Source organism: Microtus oregoni, unplaced genomic scaffold (genome assembly GCF_018167655.1).
Source record: "Microtus oregoni isolate MIOR12 unplaced genomic scaffold, Mior012 000027F_ref0000203, whole genome shotgun sequence".
Classification (NCBI taxonomy): Eukaryota; Metazoa; Chordata; class Mammalia; order Rodentia; family Cricetidae; genus Microtus; species Microtus oregoni.
Window position 1 is genome coordinate 30,166,041 of NW_024543086.1, and position 18,659 is coordinate 30,184,699.

Genomic DNA, 18,659 nt, shown 5'->3' on the forward strand with positions numbered 1-18,659 from the left:
TCTTTTGCATGAATGAATGAGCTTGCCTTTGACAAAAATCAGAGACTAGCTGGATTTCTACAAAAATCATCTTTGTATCTTGTAGCAAAAGAAAGAATTTCTCTTGGGATTTTGGCCCCATCTATTCTGGGGCTGATGGACTTCCCTTCCTCTCCTTGAACAATTGGAGTTCTCAGGATTTTACTTAGTGGTGAGTGGGCTGGTGCCACTCTTTTGAGTGGAATGTCAGTTTGTGGCTGACTGAGGAACCACCTGACCTGTGGCTCCCCTCAGTTCCAGCATCAGTTTGTGGCTGACTGAGGAGCTGCTGACCAGCGGCTCCTGGGACTCCAACATCAGCTTGCATCAGTGAACTGCAAATCCCATAATAAATGTTCTTTCAAGGGTTCTTTATTAAGGTGTAATTCAAACCTGGTGTGAGTGGGGAAATGCATTTCATTAGAGGATCATTACCACCCAGGGGCAAGGCTGTTTAAAAAACAGTTTGCCCTCTAAAGCTCTGCAGCCTCCCAGAGCCAGACTCACTGTGGGAGATCTTCCAGTCCAGCGGGTAAAGAAAGAAAATCCCTAGGAAATAAATCTACCTTGAAGGCTTTGATATCCAAAGTATGCAGTGCGTGTCTACCAGGTGCTCCCTCTAGTCTGGGCTCCGCCTTTACCAAGCTGTGTACCACGGAGCCAGCCAGTGAAATGCCTAGGTTTCTACTTCACATGATAGGCAAGGGAGCAGAGCTGGATAGTCCCCAACATCACTCCAATTTGTATAATTGTAATATTAAATCTTTCCACCTCTTTTAGTTATCAGAATATCTGTGGGGCTGAAACGTCACAAACACCTACTGCCGGTGTTGGCGGGAGATCATATTTGAAGGAAGGGTTATAAGTATATTTTATCCCCGACTCAGATCCCCAAACCTGCCTGCCTTTGTCTCTCATTCTATTTTTGCTGCTTAATTGAAATCACCCCATTCATACTTAGAACTTTCTTCTTTTAGACTTCAGGGCCTCAACACACCCCATACCAGGCATGTGACAGTAGAATGGCCTGTTCCCAGGGGCCCACTGCTGAGCTATTGGCGAAGGACTGAACACAGAGGGAAGTGTCAGGAGCTGAGCCACTCAGGGCTCGGGGAGTATGCTGCAGTGAGTTATCATTATCTGCTTATTCTCCAGATACTGGATTGGCGCCCCTTGACTATAGGTGATACTGAGGCAAGGACCTGGCCAACCCCATCGACATTGTGTCCAATGCACAGCACCACACGGGGCATTTCAAACTATCAGTGTGATTTGTAAAGCCAGTAGATTGACATGTGGTAGACATCATGCCAAGTCAGAACCTAAGGGGTCCAGCAGGAAGGAAGAATGTGCGTGAAACTAAAATTGGTCAGGTCTGAGTTTCAAGTGCCCCGGAAGGTATCCCTAAAGATCACCTGGTGCTCTCTTTAGAGCAGGGGAGACTCCATCACAAACAGGAAGCTGCCTGCAGTCTGCCTTTATCTCCCGTCTGCCCTGATCCATGGTTCCAGGTTTCTGAGGCTTGAACTCCTAGACTGCTGGAGGCTGCTGACCACAGCCCCTTATGTGACTCAGGGTAACCTTGGCCACCCAGTGTAAGAAAGAAGGAATTTCCAGCACGATAATGAAATGCTGCATAGCTTCATTTTAACCCAAAGTTTAATTTTATATTAAGGAAAATATTTCCCTTTTGCCATTGAACAGATGATGATTTTCCAGAATATATTACATCTTCTGATAAGAATGGAAAACGTCAGCAACATTGCAGGGATTCCCTCTCTATGCTCGCTGCTGGTATCTCTCAAACCAAAACCCAAAGAAAAATATGCAGTTCCCAGCCATGAACTGATTTCAGCTGGATTAATTTTTTTTTTAAGTTAGACATTAGCAGAGGCTAACACCACTGAATTCCAAAGCATCACGTGTCCAAGAGAGACAGTAGAACTTTTGTATCGTGGTATTGCTGGTGGAGAAACCGAGGCACAGTGTAGTTGAGTATCAGACTTCACATTCAAGATGGCTTCACTTGGAAATCCTTCTGTTTGCACAAAATGACGCCATTGTAGGGCTACTTGTGACTGTCAAAGCATATCACTGGGCTGAAGAGTTTCAAGGTTTCCCCCAACATCCCCCACATTCTGTGGGGCATCCCCACTTCCCCTCTTTTTCTGTGAGGCCATCCCCACTTCTCCCTCCTGTGAGGCCATCCTCACATCCCCCACCTTCTGTGAGGCCATCCCCATTTCCCCCTCCTTCTGTGGGGCTATTCCCACTTCCCCCTCCTCCTGTGGGGCATCCCCACTTCCCCTCTCTTTCTGTGAGGCCATCCCCACTTCTCCCTCCTTCTGTGAGGCCATCCCCACTTCTCCCTCCTTCCGTGAGGCATCTCCACTTCTCCCTCCTTCTGTGGGGGTATTCCCACTTCCCCTCCTTCTATGGGGCCATCCCCACATCCTCACCTTCTGTGGGGGTAACCCCACTTCCCCCTCCTCCTGTGAGGCCATCCCCACTTCCCTCTCCTCCTGTGGGGGCAAGGTTCACCAAGCTGTCAGTTTTTGCTGTGACACTAACAACTTTCCCACGATGCTGCATGCAGCAGAACTATAACATATTTGGAATACAGTCTATCTGAGGTGAAATTTCAAGCAACAAATAGCACATCTCCTGCTTTTCCAAGAGCGGTTACTGAGAAATCATTGCAGTGGAATAACTCCATCCCAATGAAGTTAAGAAAGAATTCAGCACACCCAACCTTCCCTCATCTCTCTTTCCTTCCTACAGTCCTTGTTTGCTCTAGAAAGGTCCATTCTCTTTTTAATGATCAATTATCATCCCCAAATATTCCTCTAATGTCAGCTAGTGGCACCAAGTGTAGTGAGGTCTGTGGTACCTGTTTGGTACCACATCATCTTATTAAGTACACTCAATGGATTCACAGAAGAAAATGTGTTACTGCCTGGTCAGCCCATGACCTGACCTGAAGCTGGGGAAAGGTGACAAAAGACTGAGGCAAACTGAGAAATTTGATTAAGGAGGGGCATGACTTCCTTGGAGCCTGTGACTTGGGTGCTGGTCATACTGGTGTCCCTAGGCCTATTTCCAGGTGACCCTAGTTGAGGGGAGAAGACATGGCAAAGCATAGCAAGCAGGGCATTGAGGTTTAATTCACTGTCCTGTGGCTCCAAGTTCCTCTTTGTTCAAGTGAAGAGAGGATAGGGTTCAGATCCCCAAGGTGTCCATGCAATCTGAAAGTTCTTTGGCACACCAGGGAGGCTCTGTAATCATTCTGGTCATAAGAGCCCTAATAAAAGATAACAAATGTTTATTGGGGATCACTCGTAATAGAAAGCTGCTGTGTTCCTCTGGTTTGTGGGTGCTGGGGTTGCAAACCAAACTCCAACCACCAACCAAGCGAAAGGGAAAAAGGGCAAGTATGCTTCGTGTCTATGCTTATAGTATATCAGCCCTCGCCCTAATGGCTGGCTCTAAGAGGCTATTGGCTGGATACATTCCCACAACACTGGGGAGTTTCCTACTTAAGGAAAAGTGACTCTGGAGAAGAGCCAATTCACTCACTCTTTCAACAGGGTCTTTCAGAGTTAGGCATTGTGGTAAGGCAGGCTATACACAATGCAGCATTTAAAACTATGGGCAGAAGGGCATGCTCAAATTTCGGACTCGGAGCATGACTTAACAATGGCATGCCCTCTTTCAGAAGAATGTCTGCAGCAAATGGGAGCAAATTACATATCTGTCCACTTGTATACACATTAGCCAAACCAACCTCTCATAGTGAAGTGAAACTTGTAACCAGAGAACTGTTTGATAATCCTTCCTCTGCTGCTCTTGCCTGGGGTGTTCAGACTATGCCTCTTGATATCCCATTATGTCTTGTAGCAACAGGTGCGCACCTACTGCAAGTCCACACTGGCTCTCTTCCTTGTTCCCTGGGTCCCCTGAGGCCAGATTCCTTGGAAGCTGCTAGCTGAGGTAGCAAACACCACCTGGGTGTGAGGGTACCACAAGCAAGCACTTCTGCACAACCAGATCAGCATTTTCTCGATTGTTATTTTTTTAGGAAATTCTGATGGTGACTGGGCAGTGGCGACGCTTAAGTCACCGAAAGGTACCGTATTGCTTTTTCTGGCTCTTTGTCCAGGTGTTGTCAAACTCAACATTAAATCATGAAGGGCCAGAGAGTCCCAGTGTTTGTATGTGACCTAGTTACATGTGTGTCTTCTCCGATTGGTGCCTACACGTCTGTGTAATCTCTAGTGCAGCAGTGTGTCTTGTAGCATGTGCGCGCATATGTGTGTGCACTTGGGTGTGGCGTCCATGCTTAGGGCAGTCATTGGGCCATGTGCTATTTTTCCTTCACATCCCATTATTAGTCGTTTTAAGGAAATTCCTCTATCAGACGCATCTCAGGAAAGGCAAACTCATCAAAGAGAACTACAAAAGCAAGATGGCAGAAACAAAACACAAGATCAATTAACCCTGGATGTATCACTGGTGGTACATGGGGAGGAACACAGTCCTCATGGGGAGATAAACACAGTCAAGTCTGAGGAGCTAGACTTTTATGGAACAGAATTTGTCTTCAACTTTCCCAGCAGAGTGAGCAGCGGGACTAAGAAAGTTTTTGGGTTGAGTCTTTGAATTATCTAGTTGGGTGACTTGGTCAAGTGGTGGCTATGATTAATACACCGATTCCCTACTATGTGCCAGGGCTCTGGCCCTTCACATCCGTTGGCTATGATTAATACACCGATTCCCTACTATGTGCCAGGGCTCTGGCCCTTCACACTCGTTGGCTACGATTAATACACCGATTACTTACTATGTGCCAGGGCTCTGGCCCTTCACATCCGTTGGCTACGATTAATACACCGATTCCCTACTATGTGCCAGGGCTCTGGCCCTTCACATCCATTGGCTATGATTAATACACCGATTCCCTACTATGTGCCAGGGCTCTGGCCCTTCACATCCGTTGTGTTGCTGTTTTGTCATGTCCATTCAGAACTAGGTCATTAATGTCCAAGTGAGGAAGAGTCACACTCATCTAAAGGGATCTGGTCACTAGCGGTGGTACTGTAACTTGAGAGTTGTTGTCTGATGCTAATGGGGAAGTTGTTCTCCAGGTGCTACTGTAACTTGAGAGTACGTCTGGTTGATGCTCATGGTAAGTTGTTCCCCAGGGTGTGGAGGGCAGGAAAAGCTGTTTTCACAACCAGCCATGAGCATGATCCCACATGATCCCACAGTGGGAAAGGAGCAGCTGTTCCCAAAGAGGGGAGGCAGAACTCTTTACTCGTGTTAAACAAAGTAAGAGTTGGAGACAGACAATGCAAACTCCACCAGGCACCCGTGTGTCATTTTCACCTTCTTAGAAGATCACTCTGACTTCTCAGTGGGAACTAAAACATGGAAAGTTGGACTGGGGTTGGGACACCAATTAGGATGCTCTTGATCACAGCTATGCTTCCACTGGCACAGGAGAGAGAAGATGGAGTGGAGGATGGCAGGGATAAATAGTTATTCATCAGAAGAATGTGAGCACCCCCCTGCTTGGGAACTTTTGATTTACTAGGTCTTGGGTGGAGCTCTAGGAGTTGAGTTCCCCATAAAGTCTGGTGCGCTGCACTGCCAACCTGGACACTTGACACTACTGCTGGACAGACATCTTGTTGGGAGACAAACACCCTTGAATGAAGACGTGGAACACCTTCCCAAGACTTAAGAAAGAAAGAAATAAGAAATTTGACAAAAGCTCCAGAGTTCAAAACTAATTTGGGTTGGAATCTGGGTGACACAGCAATCCCACCCTGGGAAGATGCCCATGTTTAATGAGAATCCCCTGGCTACCCGGCTATTGACTTGAGAGAGGCAGATTTGGGATCCTGCATTGGATAACTGTTCACATGTCAAGTCCTATCTTTAGAAATGCAAAAAATCTGAAACACAACAGACCTACTAATTTGAGAGACATGTCCCGCCTTCTTCTGCCTGTGAAGAATAAAGCTATTAGGGTCCTGTGACAGCCCTGGAGAAGCGATCTGCATCCTGGCCTTTATCATTCTGCTGCGGTCTGATGCCTTCAGATAGTGTTTCAGGCCATGTCAAAAGCGAAAGCGTGAAAGCTGTTTTCTGTTCTCATGGGAGCCCCCACTGCCGCCCCTCTCTGCTTAGCTCACCTGTATTTATTTTGCATTGTGTGTGGTGGCAAATGTCATCAATTCAACTTATAGAGAAAACGTGGAAACAAGACTGGAGGTTTGTACTCTAGCTCTTCTTATGAGGAAGAGACAAGCTGGGTGACAAGCTTAGTCTCAGACGCACAGGAGGCCCAGTCTTGTCCTAATTTGCTGTTCTGGGTATCTTCAGCCAGTCCTTCAACTCCCCGGCCTGCATTTTCTTCCATTCAAGTGCTAACCAGACCTGACCCTACATAGCTCCTGAAATGAGACTTGATAGGCATATTCAAAGTAGCAAGGCTGTAAATTCCAAACCCTGATTTCCTGACCTGCAAAGTGGAGATAATCACACCAGATACTTCCTAGATGGCTGCAAAAGTGGAATAATGCTTTAAACACACGTGCACATCTCTGGCACAGAAAGCGGTAACTGCCCGCCGGTGATTACTGGTGTTATTTGGCTATTACCATCAAGTGAGGAAGGCCTGCTGCTCTGAAGAGTTCCTCTGCAATGAGAAGCTCATTTCCCAAACACCCTTGACATCAGGTCTTTTATTTTAAGGTGGACCAGTTAGCATCTTAACAATTGATTGCTCCCATACTGTTGGGGGCCCACTTTTAGAACATAGGCAGAACTTGGTGAAGAAGGTAGGACCTTGGTCTCTCCTGGAGAGTTTGGGTAAGAAATTGTAACTGTGCTAGCAAAATCCCTGTAGATTCTGTTTTTTCCTGCCTCTGTGTCTTCAACCATTGACCTGCCCTGTACTCCTATTTCTTCCGTTGCTAAGAGAGAGGCAATCAGCAATCCAGCTCTCCACGGGGCTTGTGGGAGTAACTGTATGAGGCGGTGCAAGCCAATGTCTTAGCACAGGGCTTGGTATACAATAGGTCCAGAGGATACATAGAAGAGGCCACAGGTCTCTGTTCAACTCTTTGGAGATAACTGTTAGTAATGGTGAAGGAAACGTTTACAAGCAAATACACAGGTAAGGGCACTGGGACCCTGTCCCTATCCCTCTCATGATAACCTGGGGTTGCCTTAGGCTATTACATCTCAGCAGATCAGTGCTGGGACCAGACAGGGACATAAGGCTTAACTCTGAATCGCTGGAGATGCCAGGGCCTCCCACCGCTAAGGACCTGGGTCTGTTAGTGTGTGTCTGTGGGGAGGGCTCCCAGCAGTTCTTCCTTTCGAGTGCCTTCTGAGTATTTGTTTATGCCACTGTGTCTAATACCAAACCCCAAATGCAAACACATAATCGGTGCCTCTGAGCACCAATTTTCACATGCCATCATTTTCCCAGGATGCATTTCCCCTCGTAATTCAGCAATTTTTACTATATGCCCTGAGAAATGCAACTATTACCACAGTCAGTTTTTGATCATTTTCATTACTGAACAAAACAGCCCCCTTAGCTGTGTCTCTCCAAATCCCGTCCCTAGGCAACCAACACATGTACCTTTGATGTTTGCTGAAAAATATATTCCTCATGGTGTTTAAAGCCATATCACAGCTGAAAGAACATGTGTGTGTGGGGGGAGCTCACATATTGTTTCCTGCTCTTCAGCTTATGGGCTGGGGGAGGGGGAGTGACTTGGCAGCCAGAACGCCCCGTTTCCTCTGTTTACCTACCTCACAGAAAGACCCATGCTGCCTTGTCTGTCCTATGGCTTTAAAGTGATCCTTTAAAGGTTGAAAGCGTTATCTAACCATAGTAGGTACTCAAATAATCGTAGCTACTTCTTTCTCCCAAGAGATAGCTATGCCAGGTGTGTTCACACCTATGAACCCAGCACTCTGGAAACTTGGGAAGGAGAATCATAAGTTTCAGACTAGCCTGATCTACATAGTGAGACAATCTCTTTATAAAAGCATAAAAATAAATAAGGAAGAAAGAAATAAAAGGAGGAAAAAGGGAAGAGGGCAAAGGTCTCTAGGTGACAGCTGTTCTTCTGAGGACTGTCACAGGAGGCATGGGACAAAGGTCACTGTTTAATTTGCTTGCATCTTCACCGGATGTAACAATGGAACCTGCACAGCCTGCCATCCACGCTGGTAAAATGCCCACCCAAAGGCAGCCTGAAGACATTACTTCGTGATATCTTAGCTTTGGCAATTTCCTGACTTGGGTTATTGGTTTGGTATTAAGCAGCAGGATACAGAGCAGGAGGAATGGAGGTGATGAGAGCAGAAACTTCTTTTTGTAATAAAGCTCAAATCCCACCCTCCCCTCCATTCTGCCCCTTTGAAAGCATGGGGCAGCCCTGGAGCTTTGGTGTCTGAGACCCCACAGGCATGAGATGAGCCCATGGAAAGAGTTTTCTGGCTTTCATAAAACACCATCACATCAAGACTGCAATAACAGTTTACTAGTTTAAAAGTGTGCCACTGTGAGTCTGAGCCAGCCGGACCCATACACTGCAGAGCCAGCTTCTGTGGTGCTCGCAGATCGCAGTAGATACTCAGCATAAATGCTGATACTTATGCATTACTAAACGAAGACAGGCAAAGCACTCAGGAAAATCTTGTCCTTTTCTTAAAACTGCCGAAACAAAACAGGATGGAGAAGTAGGAAAGTAGTGAGAGGTGGGCAGGTCTGTCATCCACACACAGATGTCATTAATGGCAGTGAGGGGGGTCCACCTCGGAAACTCGGGGTTCCTCTTAGAAGTGACTTCCTCTCACTGTGTCTGTTATCTGTCACCGTGCAACACTGTAACGGAGAGGATCAGACCTCAGAGCTCAGAACTCCCCGAGCTCAGCATCCATTCTGAAGAGAACTCTGAGTCACTGACTTACATGAGGTGGGAGGTTCTTCTGGTCTCAGCTGAGTTTGCCCATACAGTGGGGTGGCTAAACACTGGCTCATCTAGACCACTTCATTGTGTTTTTGTTTTTTCTGGAATGATAGAAGCTGCTCAGCTCCACAAGTCTCATCTCAATGAGGGAGCTGAGGCGAGTTTCAGTGCTGATGGAACCAGAGAGTAAGGAAACCCAGCAAGCCCTCTTTCGACCTGCACCTTTGTTCTGGCTGTGAAGATTGTTAGTCTTGGGGATGAACTCAGGGCCCAGTGGTAGAGAAGCAAAAAAGAACTTTTCTTTCCAAGTTGCTTTCTTTCTCTTTTCTTCTTTCTGGAGGAGTTTAATGTCACATGGAGAGATGAAGAGCAAAAATTCCTTGATACCTTCAACTACCACAGCACCCGAAGCCTCGCCGCTAGACTTTAGCTGGTCCAGGAAGAGGCAGTAAAGTAGAAGGAAGTCGGTGCAGAGGGTAGGAGGAGTTTTTCCTTTCCGTTGCTTTAGTCGAAGCTCACGCATGTACCTTTCACCAGCATGGAGGTGGGCCGGAAGACAGCTACATCGTGGGTTTTTGAGAAGAGCTGTCTGTGTAGCAGCAATGCCAGACCCAGGAAGGCAGTGAATGGACACAGCCTGCTCTGAGCCACATTATGTCAGAGGCTCTGCGGTTAGCCCTGGCTGGAGTCCGGCCCATACGCCTTTGTTCAGCAGCCCTGCTGGAAACGGAGACTGCCCAGCCCGCCAGTCTGAGAGAAGCGACCAAAGGCCCAGGGATGCAGAGGACCGGCAGTTACAAGAAAACAGTTTGTGGTGGTCTGGAGAGCTTCGATGTAAAGCCCAAACCAGGCAGGACCTTCTCCAGCAAAGGCAGCAAGACCTCCTGCGAGGGCCTCCAGGGTTAAGGAGTCCGAATGTCACTTTCTGTTTCTGGTTTTGTTTTTTTGTTTGTTTTTGGTTTTTTCCTCTCATAGAGGCTTGCTGCAAAAATGACAGGGTGCTCCATGGGAAAAGCATCATTAGCACCTGGCTCAAATGCAATCCCCTCTCCTTGCAAGGCCCTGAACCAAGTAAACTGCTAACTGACCCTGAAGATAGTCTTCTTATCTCCCTCCATCTTGGCCCTGCTAAGAAGCCCTTAGACAGATCACGCCTCCTCTGCCTTTCCTGTTCCTGCCTGCTGAGAGGACTGTGGAACCTGGACAGCTTCCCAGAATGCATTTCAAAGGACTGGAGGATGCCAAAAACAACCTGAACTGCCCACTTTGCCTCTTACTTTTAATTTAGCTTGCGAAGGAGGAAGAAAAAAGGCAAAGACCCAGAAATCATTTCTATAGAAGTTAAAGTAAATATTGCTTACCATTACTAGAAGACTCTACAAATACAGTGGCGTAAGAGAAAGGTGTGTTTCTCTGCCATGTGGCCCCAAGGGAGATGTGGCCCTAAGGGGTCAACAGGGACCCAGAATTCCACCACCCCTGCAGCTTTAGAATCGCCAAGCTGTCACGGGGCAATGTCACTCAGCTTTCCCCTGCTGTGATAAAATCCTGAGGGGTATCTTAAACCGAGGAAGGGTTTATTTTTGTTGCAGATGTTTTGTTCATGGCCTTCTGGCCCTTTAGCTTTGGACCTGTGACACTACTTGCATCCTGGCGGGTGGAAGGGTGTCAGGGTCCTAATTCTACTTCCTAAAATTTCCACCGTCTCTCAATAGTGCCATCAGCTGGTTAGAATTTTTATTGCTTAGACAAAGTACCTAAATTCCTAGTTTCGGTCCATCATGGCAGGGGGCAAGTGGTAAGCAGGGAGGGGGGTGGGAAGGAAGGAGGAGGGAAATACCTAGTTTCATCTCAGCCCCCCAGATTCACTACTGCAGTCCTGAGCTGTGGCTTTCCCAGCTCCACGTGGGACACATGAGCTACAGTTTGACTCCTTGTCATGGAAAGTTCCAGCTGTGCACGAGGCCCTGAGTCTGAGAAACAGCAGTGGGAACAGGCACGCTCTGCCTTGTATTCTAGTGAACAGGAAAAGAAAAGGCTAAGAAGGAAAAGGTCATATAGCAAAACGGATGATGGGATGATGGGCATAACAGGCGGGTACACGGGGAAGTGCTCCTCCTGGGCCGACGAGAAGACCCTTAGGAAGGAAGCTTTGGTCAGGGGCTGGAAAATGAACTTTACCTAACAGAAGTAGGAGTGAGGTTCAAGGGCTTGTGTTCTAGAACAGAAAGGAATCTATGTATCCTGGGTAGAACAATGCTTCCCAAGATTATGTCCTCTCAGGCTGTAAACATGTTCAAATAAAATCTTTGTAAATGCCACCAGATTAGAATAAGGGCACAGTGGATTAATGTGGAATATAAGAGAATGACTGAGACCATACAAGAGATACATCTGGAAACACACACACAGAGAGGGGGGGATGGGAGAGAGAGAGGGTCACACACAGAGAGAAATGGGGGAGGAAGAGAGGGAGAGATTGGCAAGAAATTATGAGACAATGAATGCCCAAATTGCCAGCAACCAACAGACACTACAAAAGGCAAAGCTTTGAGAAGAAGTGTGGTTCTGCCGCCATGGTAACTACACGTTTCTAGAACTGAGGGTCATGTCTCTTGTCTAAAGCCAGTCAGTTCGTAGTACCCCATTGCAGCATCCAAGAGCCCAGTCGTGCACATTTGGGGGCTCTGTAAAGAATGCGGGCCCTGTGTTGAGTGTAATTGGAAGATTAATTGCTATATTTCATTGTCTTATTGATCCAAAGACAGAGATAGACAGGGGCTGGTGAAAACTCTGGCTGAGGCTTTGCTTCCCAGGTGACAAAGAGCTGTAAGAAACCCTCTTGGAGATTTCTGTGGCCTGAGGGAAGGAGGTAGGTGGGAGACCTTCCACTGAACCCCTCAGATGTGCTGTTTGTCTCAGGAACTGGCTCCCCATTTCAGGGTTCGCCTCACCTGCACCTGCACGGTGTCTGCTGCTAATTGCGAGAGAGACAGATGGAGGAAGGTGCCGTTGTATTTTACGGCCCTGGCTCCTTCAAGGCAATTAGGCTCATTGGAAAGAAAGCACTTTTTTCTTTCTTTCTCCCTCTTTTTCAGATATAGAGAAAATCAAATCAGAGAGTTCTAGTGTTGCTGAATGGCTGGCCACAGCATCTGTTTCTTGGTCAGCTTGTCAGCCATCTGCCTATGAGGTAGCAGGGCTGATTAGGTTAATATATTTGCTAATGGGGCTTATAAGACTGCTCAGTGAATCTGCTGTTTCCTTTACTAGGTGACATTAAAATAGGGAAACACATGCAGTGTGTCAGGTAAGCAGCCTCTCATCTCACTCCACAAAGATGAGATGAGAATACTGTAGGGGGTGGGAGCTTCATGAACACTGCATTACCAGGTGAAAGTGGTTCACCCCACTGGCCTCCGATAACCTCTTTGTGGTTGAAATCATCTTTAAAACATCCTTTGGAGGTGTCTGTTCTACCCCCAGGTACTAAAGCTATGTCTGCCCTTCACTTCTTTAAAATACCCCAGAGTCCCATGGAGGGATTCGGTCAGCCACGTCAACGGGCGTGGATGAGTCAGTCTTGCCTATGGGACATTAGATGACAGTGGTATAATTTTGTTTTCTTCCCTGTACCACCTGGGCATTTTGGTTTCCTAAAGCTGCCATGCTCCTACCCCCTACAAGATGTTGCCGCCGTGTGGCTGTGTATCAGCTATCACATGCCACATAACGCTCAGCATTGCCACCACTTATGAGGATCGTGATTCTGAGTATGGATGTTCTAGGTCGGACTTAGCCAGGCTGGCTGTAGCTGTGTTATTCAGGGGGATGCTCTCACTGGATATCTGGTCGGTGGAAGGTCGTTGGCTGTGTTGAATGTGGATAGCAGGCCTGTGGGTTCCTTATCCTTTAAGGATAAGATGCCGGGCTTCATATACACGGAAGGGCTTCAAACAGCTGTTCCCAGAGCTGCTGCAGTCTAGTTAAAGAATGCTACGGGACGTCGGCTGTTAGAAGTAGAGGTAAATGAACAACAAATATGTCCTAGTGAGAAGCAATTTCAAATGTGTGTTGTTAGGAAATGAATCTGAAATCAAAAAGAATCTTATAAATAAAAAATTACAAGATAAAATAAGAGGAAATTAAAAAGGGGAACCATCAGATTATCAGATAAAAAGGATCTAAGTAAATAAGGCCCCACCTTTAGGTAAAGAGCTACAGGTAATGAATGGCTCCTGAGGAAAAGATGAGCCCTCCTACTGCTTAGCCACCCAGTCCAAGAACACACACACACACCATATAGGTAGAAATAATAATTGAAGAAGAAGGAATTTAAAGGGAGAAATGCCGTATGGAGGAGGGTGTAAATGAGGTAAATATAGTACTCTTCTAAGAAATTCTAAAAAATAAATGAAAAAAAAAACAAAGATAGGTGAAGAAGGGAGGAGAAATAGATCATTCAATAAAGGACAGGGTGAGGTGGAGCAGCGAAAGCTGGCTCACGTCTTCATAGCTGGTAGAAGCAAGACCTCAACAGCACTGCACTCTGGAGACCCAGTCTGCGTGAGGTGAGCCAGATCGGGAGTCTGTCCACCTTAGAGGGCTGAGCAGTGCGTGTTTCAGGTTCCTCAGCCACTGTCCGACACAATAATTCAGTCACACCAGAGCCACAGGCAATAGGTGAGGGGGTGTGGCTTCATTTACAAGAAAACATTATTTAGAATAACAAATGGTATCTAATTTCAGTGGTGCCCAGGGGGCCACAGTTTGCTACTTTCTGATGCAGATTAAGAAAATGTGTTTTGAAATTAATCTTAATTCAAAAGGTTTGAATAGATAGATTTTCATTTCAGCTTTATTTATAAGAGCATAATATTGAACACAGCTTAACTTTTCAACAACAAAGGGGTTCATTTTGACCGCCAACGAAATAACATGTAGTCATTAAGATATTGCTTGGTAGTAAGTTATGGCAAGCTGGGGTGCTCCATAGACTATCCGAGGAGGGATTAAAAATATTTGGACAATAGTGCTGGCCAAGACAGAAGTACCGAAAGTGTTCGCTACACACCAAACCACTTAACCATCCACACAACACCGTAAAACACATGTTTTGTTTGTTTTCATTTGTTTGTTCGTTTTGAGTACTTTCCTCATGCAGGAGTGGATGGTGGTAGAACTCAAGGAACACAGCTAAAGGTACACTTCATGTTGATGGCAGAACCCGGATTTGAGCCCCGTCCTAGTTAAAACTACACACCAATAATAATCCAGGAGAAGGGCACCGAAACGGCTCAGTTGGTGATGTGTTTTCTGTACAAGTGGGGGCACTTGAGTTTGAAACTTTGAAACCACATTTAAAGTCAGTTTAGTCCCTGCTCTCATAATCCCAGTGCTGGGAAAACCGAGAGGGGAGAATCCCCGAGGTTCCATGATTGGCCGTCTGGCATTGTCTATGAGTTGGTGAAAATGAAAGATCCTGCCTCTAAAAACAAGATGGAGAGTAATTCAGAAGACATCTGAAGTTGATGCTTGTCCTCAAGCATTCAACACGTCCGCACACAGCCTGGAAGAGGCCGCATGAAGATGCACCCATCCACTGGCTGCTGCTGCTGTTCTTGAGTGGTAGATAATACACATATTTCTCAACATATCCAGTGTTTTCTTTAGCGAAGATTATTATTTTAATAATGAAATAACAACACTTGAATGTCAGAAAATCCAAGGTTAGGGGCAAGCGTTGAATTAGAATGTTCTAGATGTGTTTAATTAGGTTCACTTTTCTCTTGTTCCTGCTCTGGATCATGAGAAGGGCATGGTGCCACAATTGCCTCTGTCTTGTTCCAGGTGGAGTCCCGATGTGTCTTGTTTGGATTGTCAAACTGACCAGTCTAACTCCCTAACTATCTCTTCTCTCTCCCCTGTCTCTGCTCTCTCCTCCATTTGCCCACTCCCTTGTGCAGCTGACAAGGTCAATGATGACTTCTACACCAAGCGCAGGCACCTGGCAGAGCTGGCTGCCAAGGGAAATCTCCCTTTGCATCCTGTAAGAGTGGAAGATGAGCCCCGGGCCTTCAGCCCGGAGCACGGGCCTGCCCAGCAGAATGGACAGAAGTCTCGCACCAACAAGATGCCCCCTCATCCCCTGGCCTACAACTCTACTGCCAACTTTAAGACCTGGGACCCCAGTGACCAGTCTCTCCGGCGACAGGCTTACGGCAACAAGGGCAAGCTTGGCATAGCTGAGTCCGGCTCTTGCGACCCCTTGGGGACTCGCGCCCAGCATTTCCAGCCCACACAGCCGTACTTCATCACCAACAGCAAAACAGAAGTGACTGTCTGAGCTTTCACTTCAGGGAGTACCCTGGAGACCACACACAACTGAGAGAGGCAAAAAATACCATCCCACCTACACCTTCCTGGTCTTGCCCAACCCCCCAGCAGACACACACACTCCGTTCTACAGGAACCAACCACAGACCTACTCGTGATACGGAATCATGCTTTTCCTGGGTCATGCCTAATATGCTCCAACAGGCAGCTGTGGGAGACCGAAGCATGGACATTCAGCAATACAGCAGAGGGGGAACTTTCAGCTTCAGGCCCAAATTGTGGGGGCTCATTTTCCTTTTCTCCCTAACTGGAGACTGAAATCCATTATAACAAATATAACTAAGTAGCACAACTTAGGCAAACTGCCCATGGAGTTCACTCCATTCCCAAGGTTCTGTCTTTCCGGTAACAGGAAGAGGGTGGGTACCCGGACAGGGGCAGTTTCAGAGTGCTTGGGGAGGAATTTGTTCAGGTCCCAAGCATTTCCTGGTCCCTGCAAACACAGAGAAGTGGTGAGGGCAACCCTAAGCGGTACGCTGATGGAACATTGCGTACCTTCAAAGCTGAAAGCAAAAACCTCACAAAGTAAATAGTCACTAAGCCCGCTGTCAGTGATGGGAAGGGAAGAACATTCTAGAGAACTCCCTGAAAGACCACAATGTTGGGAGGGATGGGCTTTATATGATGGCCAGACAGTCCAGAGATACAAAGAAATGAACTTCTAAAGTGAGACGTAAAATGAACAAAGTGTTAATTTTATCCAGAGCGTAGAAAACTTGCAGCTGGAGAGTGAAAGGAGGTGCGATGGGGACTGAGAAACCTCCACTTCCTGCTGTTTCTCCTTCACCTCCAAGTCCTGGGACAATGACAAAAATGTCCTCTATGAACCGTCTGTCCCCAACGTCCTTTCCCCTTCAGCGTGTCGCTGCCGCTGCTGCCAAGCTTCACCTGCTTTGGAGTGAAACGTCGTAAGTGTGGGTGGTGCCTTCAGTGTGTCGCTGTTGTTCAAGTGACGATCTTGTTCCTAAATGCACCCTCTGTCTTCAGCCTCCTCCCTCCTGTTTCTCCTACAGCAGTGCTGTTACATCGTCCCTTTGTGGGTGAGCCCAGCCAATTAATACTCTGAAGGGCCTGCTACAACATCAGGGGGATCTAAGGACACTTCCAGAATTCCCACAACCCTACCAGATGACCCTGGGAGGTATTCTGTGCCATCTTTTCCTCCCTGGACTCTCCCAAAGTCGCTTTCCAGATTGGTTCCTAGAGCCAACAGCTACTGGGCCCCAAGAAGGAGGGTCCTGCTGAAGTCCTTCGTTTAGCAGAAGTGCAGACAGGTGCATGGAGAAGCAAGAGCATTTTGTTTAAAGAGGAAAATCTTCAAATAAATCCTAAAGGTCTTAGCTAATAGGCAGGAACCTTCCAAAGACTCACAGCCTTTTTATTTATTATTTATTGGTTATTTATTTACTTATTTCTTTATTGGTGTGTGTAAAAATCTAGGTGACAGTGAGTTGGAGCATTCCATCTAATTCTCTGACTTGAGTCTCTCTGATATCGCAACATCAGCACATCCAAATATTATTTTCCTTGTTTCAAGCAATTATGAAGAGCCTGGCAATGTCTTTGATCTATCTGGGGCATTTTCCCATCTGAAGCATGAGGAAGTTGGCCTAAATCAAGCCTTTTCAGTTTTTAAAAAATAAAACTCTGTTCTTATTTATAGAAGAAATTCTGCAAAGAGCAAACTTTTGATTTCACTAGAAGAGGTGCAGAGGACAACACAGAGGTCAGAGGTCAGAACAAATGTTGAGACCCCAGTACCCTCCATGGGGAACTACAAACTTATGGGGTGCATATTTCTCTTTGACATGAGTTAGCTCTACCCTTGAAACACATCAGCATCTGGGGATTTGCTTTTAATCCATGTTATTTTCAAAGGGAAACACCTGTCTTCATCACATCTAGAACACCAGCATCAGTGACCGTGAATAGACAGGAAGCATTATGGATGCTTAAAGATGAAACTCTAGTGAAGGTCTGCTCTGGTCTCTTTTCCCTCAAAAAGACACCAGTGTTGTTAAAGATGCTGGTACCCAATAGAGAGTTCCCTTGAGATAACTGAGTGAAGGGGAAAGCAGATAAAAAGAAAATCTTTTTAAAGTTGGTGTTAAATATGCTACCTCCATGACATACGATTTGCATGTACTAGTGACATACTTCAATATCGCTGGGCTGACCTGCCGGAGAGATGCTTCCAGGTCTCCTTCTGCAGCCCTTTCCTACGTCCAGCCCATGCTCCCCTGTATCTAGTTCTAATTCAAGCCTCTTTATTGATTTCTAGTCTATAGTATTCTATTTCTTGCTCATTCTTTTTGGAGTTGACTTCATCCAGTGAACTTGGCTCCTAGGTCTGCAGCTGCAATTTTGACTTCAAAGATGCGGTTTTTCCAGTCAGATGTAGCATGTTCTTCCCGAGTGATGCGGGCCGTGGACAATCACAAAGCACCTGTCTCATGACTTCCCATTTGACTTTGGGAGAGGAACTTGGCAGGGACCATTAGGCAGAGTAGATCTGTTTATTTTTTGACTTCCTCTTGGAAGGGTAGATAGGCCTTCTGATATTTAGAAGGAACATGACCTGTAGGATAATTGATGGCTTCCTTGTGACAGTGCTCCTGCGGACAACCCGGGGAGAAGAGAAGACAAAAATGCGATTATAAAACGTTCCTCTCCTCCATCCATGTGACCCCTGATTTCTATCCATGGAACCAGAGTCTGGTTTTCCTTCACCTTCCTGGAGTGTCTCAGCCTCCATCCCCCTTGGGCTCTGCCTGGAATTTCATCTACCCCTCCCCAGTTTTTTTTTGTGTAAATGGAGCATATTTTATGTGCAGAGATTTTAGTAACTGTATGTTCTGCAAGTAACCCTGTGTCAACACTTGTCACACTGCAGAGTTTATGATACAGTAACACTTCCTACAATGAAGAAAAAACATTTGTTTGTTTTCTAAAAATGTTTATTTGTAAACATATGTATTCACTATATTAATATGAATTTCTTACCTGGCAATAAACTGATTATATGTGATGCTCTAGATGTTTCCTCATCCTTATCAAAACTTACAGCCTGATCTGAGTTTCCAGGCATTAATGAACCTTTGAGACTCACAGAGTTGATCCTCCCAGGGAGCTGAGGCTCCTAGTTGTCAGCGACTTAGACAAGATTTCCAGACATATTGCTTAGTCTTCTTGGTAAGTATGCACACGTCCTTAATGGGGCATTGCTGGGCCTCTTCATCATCACCAAAT

General features: G+C 46.3%; 1 protein-coding gene across 2 annotated transcripts in view; it reads left to right on the top strand.

The window, feature by feature from the left end:
• Positions 1-18,435, top strand: part of Shisa9 (shisa family member 9) — a 313,031-nt gene extending 294,596 nt beyond the window's left edge. Inside the window, exons 4-5 of one of the 2 annotated variants that reach the window (XM_041676321.1) lie at positions 4,097-4,144; positions 14,981-18,435. In XM_041676321.1, coding sequence (XP_041532255.1) covers positions 4,097-4,144; positions 14,981-15,360 — 428 coding nt within the window. In that variant the 3' untranslated portion in view covers positions 15,361-18,435. The remainder of the gene's footprint in view (positions 1-4,096; positions 4,145-14,980) is intronic. The other variant, XM_041676322.1, reaches the window with a different exon arrangement.
• Positions 18,436-18,659: the final 224 nt, after the last annotated feature.